This window comes from Grammomys surdaster, unplaced genomic scaffold, assembly GCF_004785775.1.
Source record: "Grammomys surdaster isolate TR1022 unplaced genomic scaffold, NIH_TR_1.0 168, whole genome shotgun sequence".
NCBI classification, from domain to species: Eukaryota; Metazoa; Chordata; class Mammalia; order Rodentia; family Muridae; genus Grammomys; species Grammomys surdaster.
Genome location: NW_021604616.1, coordinates 9047585 through 9056883, shown reverse-complemented (window position 1 = coordinate 9056883; position 9299 = coordinate 9047585). Strand labels below are relative to the sequence as shown.

The 9299-nt window shown below is 38.4% G+C and overlaps 1 protein-coding gene across 1 annotated transcript; it reads right to left on the bottom strand.

Annotated features, from left to right (window-relative positions):
- Window positions 1-1098: 1098 nt before the first annotated feature.
- On the bottom strand, window positions 1099-9000 carry LOC114620391 (formyl peptide receptor 2-like). Its single transcript, XM_028766479.1, has 2 exons — window positions 8969-9000; window positions 1099-2230 (listed from the first exon to the last, which is right to left on the bottom strand). The coding sequence occupies exon 2, from the start codon at window positions 2217-2219 to the stop codon at window positions 1164-1166; it is 1056 nt and encodes a 351-aa protein (XP_028622312.1). The 5' UTR covers window positions 2220-2230; window positions 8969-9000; the 3' UTR covers window positions 1099-1163.
- Window positions 9001-9299: the final 299 nt, after the last annotated feature.

Below are 9299 nucleotides of genomic sequence, written 5' to 3'. Positions count from 1 at the left end.
GAGGGGTATGAACCACCCAAAAACCGAGCTGGATGCTTCTATGAAAAATGAAGATGCTAAACATCTTCAAGATAGTCTCAGAGGACCATCACTAGTGCCAAGGGTCTAAGTGATGTACATTGTGTCTAGATAAATCAAAGACCAGAAGACATGGTCAAATATTTTCTACTACCTCTTTTTTCTTTGTTTCTTCATCTTTTCTGTTATAGTTTTGTGTATTTTTAAATTTTAAAATTATGTACTTGTGTACATTAATTGCTTGTTTCCAGTTCAAACGCTTACCTCACTTTCTCACTCAATCTCACTCCTCTTAATCTCCTTTGTCTCCCTACACCCGCTTACTTAAATACATACACACACAAACAGAAACACACACAGACACAAATGCACACAGACACACATACATATCCACACACATACACAAGTATGATTCTGTTTTTCTATATATAATTAAAGAATGTCAATGGAAAGATAGCATATAATAGATGTGCCTCATTTAATTAATTTAGTGTTACTATCTCCAGTTACATCTGTTTCCCTGAAAACCACAACACTTTAATTTAGAGACTAGTCTTGAATTAATCTCTCCTGCTTCTGCCTGCCAAATGCTAAGTTTATAGGGATGCCCACCAAAAACTTACCTGTTAATGAAAAGGATTTTAATGCTTTATTTTATATATAGTTATTTGTTTGTAATAGGACAGTATATACATATGAGTATAAATGCTTCCTGAGGCCAGAGCCATTGAATCCTCTAGAGATGGAATTACTAGCAATTGTAATTTGAATGCTCTGAGTTATTGCAACTAAACCCAGGTACTTTACTAAAGCAGAAATCTTTATAAACCATTGAACTATCTCCCTGGCCCCTGAAACAGAATAATTTTAATATATACTGTCTTATCTAATTCATGCAAATATGCATTACTCTTTTTGAATCTTGTACTATATTGTTAACTTAGTTTTACCTCAGACTATATAGATTTAGTTTTTAAAAGCACCCAAAAGAACAACAATAATAACTTTGACTTTTATTTCATTTCCTAAATTCAGGAGACACAGAAGTACCTTTCCTGATTAGCAATGCTCTAGGGCACAACATAAGGTAAGACAAAAGTGGAATGGAACTGAGGTGGGACAAAAAGTATCCCCTATACCAATCTTCATATTGCCTTCATCTCAATGTCTTCAGAAAGCGAAGCAGAACTGGTGGCTCTATCACTGGTCTGACCAGAGTCCTCACTCAGGGCTCTCTCAAGAATAGAAGGCAGGGAATGAATCAGTGTCTCTCGGAAGTCCTGGCCCATGAAAACATAGAGTATTGGATTGAGGCAACTATTGAAGTAGGCCAATGAGCTGGTTGGGTGAAACAACATGTCAAGAATTGTGTAGCCATCACTAAACAATCTTTCTTTCAACCAGATTGTGCCTAAAAGGGCCACAAGTTGAAAAGGAAACCAACAGGTAAAGAAGGAAGCCACAACTGTTTTAAGCACTCGTAATGCACGGCTGGAATTAATAAGGGATCTTCTGTGGATCTTGACAGCGATGAGTCCATAACAGATGGCAATGATAGACATGGGCATGCTGAAGCCAATAACAAATGTGATGATCCCTGTAGCTGTTAAAAAAGTGATAGCTATGTTCAACATTTCTTCATCAGTGTAAGCCCAGGATGCAAAGTTGAATGCACAGTACACATCTCCTCTAGGATCTCTAACTGTAGTCAAGAAGAGGGAAGGGGGAAAGGAGAGAATCAGAGCAAAAATCCAGGGCCCAACAACCACCCTCCTAGCCAGGCTCACAGTGCGGTGATTCTGAGCCCAGACTGGACGCAGGACACAAATACAGCGGTCCAAGGCAATGGCAGTAATTAGGAAGATACTTCCAAATAGGTTTATGTTTACCACAATGTGAACAAATTTACACAGGAACCAGCCAAAAGGCCATTTTTGTTTCATAGCCATTGAGGCAAGGAGGAATGGTAGAGTTGCTGTGAAACAGAAGTCAGCCAAAGCTAGATTCAGGTAAAATACAGTAGTGACCGTTTTTGCCATCCGGAATCCAGTGACCCAGATCACTAGTCCGTTGCCCAGCACACCAAGAAAAACAGTGACGGAGACAACCACCATCGAGAGGATCCACAGAACTCTGGAGATGGGAGAATCATAGACGATCACTTCTGAGCCATTCAGAAGGTCAGAGTAGTTGGTTTCCATTTTGTCTGAACCTGAAATTTTTCAGAAACAAACATTTCTCATATATGTGACTCCATCTTACATGACACTTATTTAGACTGTACATCACCTGCCACTATAGGAGAGCCATTTACCCAGTAGTATTTCAAAATTAGCACGTACTGCATGTTTTTGGGGGTAGTATAGTTCTCTACATTCATCACATTCTTAAAATTATTCTTGGGTTTAGACTAATTATAAAAAATAATGATAAGCCCACATGTCTCAGCACTGATACTGAACTAATGGTGAAAGAGCAAAATATGAGTAAAAGGTGTTTAGTGCAACTTGAAGGAAATCAATAGACGTAGTAGACTATCCTTCAGTGAAGACTTTTTATCAGTTCTCATGTTCACAAGAAAAATAATTCTGTGGAAAGATGTCAAGACTTAATCAAAAAGTTTTTTTTTAGCAAAGTAATGAACTGTACATTCTGGAGAAAGAGTAAAAGGCACAGAGGGAAAGACAAACAGATGCACAGACTCAGACAGACAGACAGACAGACAGACAGACAGACAAAGAGATATTCAGCAGGATGACCTAAAGAATGAATAGCAGTCCATTGAACTCAGCACTATAGATTTCAAAGATATTTTTGTGAAGATTTATGAAGCGAGTCATGAACATATGGAAATGCAGTGACCCTTTATGGTTTGAACTTGTGGTAGACCAAATGCTGTTTTTGAGTATTGATCTTCTTGAAATTTTACCCAGAAAGAGGTTAAAACCACCACAGTTCAAAGCATAGCATAACAAAACTAAGAGCACATTCAGACCTTTTGATAATGTATTAGTGTGGTTTTTTGTTATGCTTCTTGGTGTCTTGCTTTCATATACAGTAGAAAGACCAGAACTGCAAGCATAAAGAATGTTTAAACAAGAAAGAACATTCTAGACTCAGCTGGATATACTAACAGGTAGGTACCATCTCTATATTCAATCCAGTAACTGACTGAGGTGAAGTTTCTCACACTTTGGTATACAAAGAGTATGCATTACTGCACAGTTTACTGTTATGTGGGTTAGTGGAAAATTACTAACAAATTTTAGTGGAGTTTGTGAACTTCCCCTGAAAGACCATGCATTCTGTATTTAATGTGCTTGGAATTTTGACTGAAACAAAGTGATCATCGAGGGAACCTGTAGATCATACACGTCAAGACCAGTAGATCATAGTAACGAAAATGAGGCAAGAAATAAGTCAGCAGGAACAGATGAAAAAGGCTTTAAAGACTTGAGGAGTAAATTGCAGGCTGCTCTGAGTCAAGAGAGGCAAACAGATAAATATATAAATAGAAGGTTGCTCTAGGCTGAGAGCTCAACAGAAAGATAGTGTTGGTCAGTTATATTGGATTGATTTAACCTTTAAAATGGGTGTGATCCTGAGTTGTGTAGTTATATTTTTCCTCTGAATAAAAAGTCAATGTAAAGGCTTTTCTGGTTTTTAGCTCGAGGATAGGCAAATTTGGGGAAAAAGGTTTTTCTATGTGTTTTCTGAAGAGGTCATTAAGGTAGTAGTTATATCTTCCAGAATTATATGGATCAGACATGACAGAGGTAGGCCTCCAGAAGACTAGATTCCAGAGAATCAAACAAAATAATTATCTTGATACCAAAATTTGTTTTGAGATTTGTATTTTACAGAATATACAGCCTTGTTGAATGAATATTCTTGTCACGTGCATGTCTACTGATGTCCTGGGCTTCCAGCTGGATGCAGTTAAGACAGACATCAGAGGCTTATCAATTTACCCTTCCTCTCATCCCTCTTCTAATATCTCAATGTCCATATTCAGCTTGAAGATGTTAATGAAGAATCGGTGCCCCAATTCCCTGGACTTGGGGACTGAGATGGTTAATATTAGGCTGTCTTTCTAGGGAAAAGTAATGGTTTTATTGGAACAGGGAGGAAGAGCTAAAATTGATTACACAGCCATAATCTATTGGTAGAAATCTGTATAATTGTTACTAAGCTGATGCAAATTCAAGGGTTTCAGTGATATATTTCTTATATTCAAAATTTGTGGGTACAAGGCTTAGACCTTTAACTTCTCCAACAGAGGGAGTTGTGTGCTACCCTTTAAAAAGAGTGTTGCTTTTGCACCAACTATTTAGACATTGCTAAGTTTCTTGTCTCTTGGGTTCATGCTATTCAACAGACTGATGGCTTTTATATGACAACAGATAGACGCTATTCAAATGAAATCCATGCAGGTCCGTTATTACAGGCTAGAAGTAGGGGACTCTGAAACCTTTGTCACCAAGACTGATGAGGATTAACCCCTAACTTACACACTAAGCAGGATAGTCAATGACAGGTAAGAGAACACCTCAAGACCCTTGCCCCTAACTGGGAGGCCTCATCATCCTAAGACAGGAGCTCAACCAATGGCTGTTGAGTATCCAAAGATAAGAAAGGGAGGCTGGGGTCCTTTGTTCCAGCCTAAGGCAGGCAGGGTTTCCGTAAGTTTTCCCAGCCTTTCCTTTTCAAAAAATTTAAAAGGGGGGACCTGTTGGGAGCCGACTCCTAGCAGAAAGTGGCTATCATCTTTGCAGCCATCTCAGGCCATATACCCTGACAAGAGACTTGTTTCAACAGCCTACAACAGCTGAGCACACTCTGATAAACATCTTGTTTTTCTAACATATCTTGTTTTGTTGTTTAATGCCCCCAGATGCAAGGCACACATGGTGTCCGTGCTTCAAGGCATGTGGCAAAGTGCCTTCATCTGTGTTCCCCTGCTTGTCCACGGTGGCAAGGTACGTGGTAAAGGGTATAAATACCCAGGATTTCCTTTCAATAAAAGAGACTTGATCAGACTCTCTGTCTTGTCTCCATTGTTCATGTCTCTTGCCCCTCTATCCCCACTCTCGATCTTGCTAGACCTTGACCCGAGTGGAACAGCAGAACGGGCAGGTACAATTGCTCATTTTTATAAGACTAGAATGAGGATAAGAAGAAATATAATCCTGAAAGCTATGTAATGTGACAAATTTTAATCTAGATGTATCTGAATCTTCCTACCATACCACATGTGACAAATGTTGCTGAATGTGCCCTATACCCTCCACATCAGAAGCTGATCACTTTTTCTCTGCTAAACAAATCACAGTTATGTTCATGGAAGTTGTCTCTCCATCCACTTTTGAATGTAAATCCTGAACAGGCTAGAGAGTATCTTGAATCCTCACTGCTTCCTAAAGTAGCACTAGCGTCATCCACACAGGGTCAATTCTGGCTGATACCACAATGGGGAGAAGTCCTCAGGGAGCTTCTTGGTTGCTTTTCTAACTCTGAACAACAAAAATCTTGAAATATAGTCAAGTTCAGGAAACTTGAAATATTTTTTATTCTGTAGTATGTGCCCTACAAAATCTGTATACATACTATCTTTTCAAATTTATTTATTGGCCTGAGGTTGTTTTATCAGTAATAGAGTGCTTTTCTAGAATCTCCTGTGAAGGAATGGGACATGGCTTAAAGGAAAAACACCTACTTGCATATGGACGCCACTGAGGACATGGGACATGGGCTTAATGGTTGCACATGTATGTTGTATGCAAGCAACTTAATGCTCAATTTCCTGCAATATAATAAAATAAAAGTGCAGAAAGACACTATACCAATTATTACTTAATCTTGCCTTAAAATGTACTTGCATAAAGTATAGAGTAATTTTGTAACACCATAAAAGTTTTAGACTTATCAATCGATCTTTAGAAAGGAACAGTAATACTGACCACTTCTTTGGTTGATTGGTTGATTGTTTGATGTGTGGTTGAGAAAGGGTCTAGCTATATAACTCAGCTGACCTTATCCTCCTAACCTTCTGCTTTACCTTTCAGAAAGATGAAATTACAAAGACATGCTAGAAGGCATCAGTTCACAAAGTTACACTTAATTATTATGTCTCTGGGGTGAATAGACATGTGTCATGTGTCCCCAGGAAAAGTCACACAGCACATGCCATAAGCTGCTCACCTTTAATTCTCATGGAAATATTGAGAAACAGCAACATCACTGTTTTATCAAGCCAAACCCATACTCAAAGATTTTGGCAAGTTTTTTTTGTTTTTGTTTTTGTTTTTGTTTTTGGTGGGTTTTTTTTTTTGTCAATAGTGACAATGATTGGAACCCTAGTTTCACTAATTCCAGAGCTTCCAAATTTGTGTCACTAATGTGGCTCATTTGACATGAACCTGCCTCATTAGCTGACTACCCAAATGATATAGTCATATAGTGATGCGATGGTGATTTTTCTCCTTTGTTTCTCATAGCAGTTTCTTCTTTCTTTTTCTCACCCATTTTTTCACCAAGATCCTAACCAGGACATTGTGTAATAATATTCAGGATTTCTCTACCCTAGCACTGTTGATATCTGTCAGTACTTAATTGTAGTTGGTTGTGGTAGAGTCCTGTACACCATAGGATGCTTAGCAGTGCTTTGACCTCACATAGTAGATTCTAGGAACAATTCTTGTCCACCTATGATAACCAAAATATCTAGAGATGACAAATATCCTCTGTCATTCGTAATGACCCACAGCTGATAGCCACTTCTATAGTATAAAATCCTGGGCTCTACAATCAAATTAAAATTATCCCCATGGTTACACCTGTGCACGCCCATGTTTCTGCTCTTGTACATGTGTATGTCACGAGCCAGTGTCTGTTGTTTCAATTGACCATCCACCTTATTTGCTGACATATGAGACATATGGTCTCTTACTGAAGCTGAGGCAAGATATGAATCTGAAGATCTGGCAATTTGTTGGCTAGTGACTCCAGTATAATGTGAATTTAGGTTTCTTTTAATCCTAGGTGTGTGATATGTGGCTACTTCAGATTGTCCACAGCCATCAACTATAATTGTCTCAAGTCCTAGAATAGGCTCCCTTTGACAGCTTCTCAAACTATAAAATTTCCTCTACCATTCTCAGAGTTCTTAAAAAAATGGTGACAATTTCTGGGGTACTTTTTACTGAAACAGCTGCCTTCACTCAAAGCTGCTACATGTACCATATTCAGAGGCTTGTGATATACACATTTACAAGAGCAGAAACATGGGTGTGCACAGGTGCAACCATGTGGATCACACACACACAAAATAAAAAGAATTTTGATTTGATTGTAGAGCCCAGGAAATGTTATACTCTAGAAGTGGTTATCAACTGGGGGTCATTATGAGTTGTCATTCATTTCAAATGGCCTCTCCACAGGCTAGTATATGTCTCACACCCTCCCAGAAATTTGTCTCTTGAGTTTTTTTCTCCTCTTTTCTTCCAAGCCAAGAGTGGGGTTGGGGGGAACAATCCTAAAGCTAAATAAACAAAAAAAATGAGACAAAATCAAAAGACAAAACAACAAAATAACAAACAACTGTACAAATAAACAAACAAATAAAAAACACCAGGATACACTTTTCAGTAGAGCATTCTCATTAAAATAACATTTTCCATGTTGTCTGCCTTCAAGAACCAGCCAAACCTGCCCCTCTCTGACACCAATAGTCTCAACTGTTTTTGGAGGCCAAGATGAGAACTGCATATTCAAACCTTGCCTCTGTTACAGGAAAAGTTCCAGTTTGATAATTTTCTGGGAACGAGTCTACACAATGAAAAGTAAAAGGAGACTAGAAGATTATTCAGAAATTAAGGTCATTGCCTGCTCTTCCTGTAGATCTCAGTTGAGATTCCAATATTGTCATGTAGGCTTATAACTATTTGTAATTTCAATTCCAGGGGATCGAATGGTCTTTGCTGGCTTTCTCATGCACCAAGCAAGCACACGGCAAACAGACACACATTTGGGAAAAATACTCGTATGTATAAAAAATATGTATATATCGTGTGTGTGTGTGTGTGTGTGTGTGTGTGTGTGTGTGTGTGTGTATGTGTGTGTGTGTGTAAATTGAATGCCGGGAATGTAGCTCAACATTAAAGCATCTGCCTAGAATTCCTTAGTACTGAGGGTCCAGGAGTGTGATTCAGTGGTAGACCACCTGCTTAGGATCTCCCAGTGAGAAGCATGATGATCATCAGCACAGCATCTAACTAGTGTATGAGAAACATTAAATTCAGTTGAGAATGGAGGCAAGAAGGGGAAAGAAGAAAGAGAATGTGATAAGCTCTGTTTCATTAAACAGGCTTCTTTTGTGTAAAGAACTCACAGCTCAATCCTAAGACTTGTAAATATTCTTTATACTTTATTTTTTACCTCATACTGTCTCATTAATTCACTCCATATTGACTTGGGTCTTTGGGACTGCACCAAATTTCCACCTTCATGGATGTGGACTCTAGACAGCCAAACCCAAAGATCCCAGTTCTTATCAGGATACCTCCCATGGCACATTACCAATAAAACCCTCTTCTTTTTTCCTAAATTAGACTTTTTGTATGCTTTAAGTTAAAAAAAGATACATAAAACACCTCCCTGGTTACCTTTATAGCTTAATGACTGAATATATAAAAAGCACAAAGATCAGACTCCTTCACTTGACTTTTTAAAAGTGTCTTCAACTCAGTTCTTAAAAGGCACGCACTTGTGTACTGACACACTTCCCAATACCTTCAAATGTTTCTGTTCTTCACATATTCTAAGTCAAGAACTCAGCATCTGATGAAAGTAAAGATGATCCCACACCTCTCGTCACAGGATTTTAGGAAGTGTCCATCATATATAACAGCCATTCAAAAAATAAGTTTTCAGTTGTTGGAACACAACTTACCACCAGCTGAGGTCTCCTTCTGATGGCTACTCCTACATTCTTCTTGTGGTACTAAGGTACTTGGCTGTCAGCATAGACTTAAGGAAACCCTGAGAGGAACAATAAAGCTGAAACCAATCTTGTCATCGAAACTTGAGGTTTTTTAAGATTCCCAGAGGCCATGCAAATGTGATCGAATTAGAATCATTTTATTTTGTTCTATTTTTTTCTGTATGGAATATTTCCTTATAGTTGTTTGTACTTATATCACATACATGCCTAGTGTCCTCAGAGGCCAGAAGAAAGCACTGGATCCCTAGAAACTGGAGTTACAGGTAGTCGTGAGTCAGAA

What these genes read in the sequence shown, in the direction of transcription:
- LOC114620391 (XM_028766479.1), bottom strand. Translation starts at nt 2,219, where the DNA reads ATGGAAACCAACTACTCTGACCTTCTGAATGGCTCAGAAGTGATCGTC.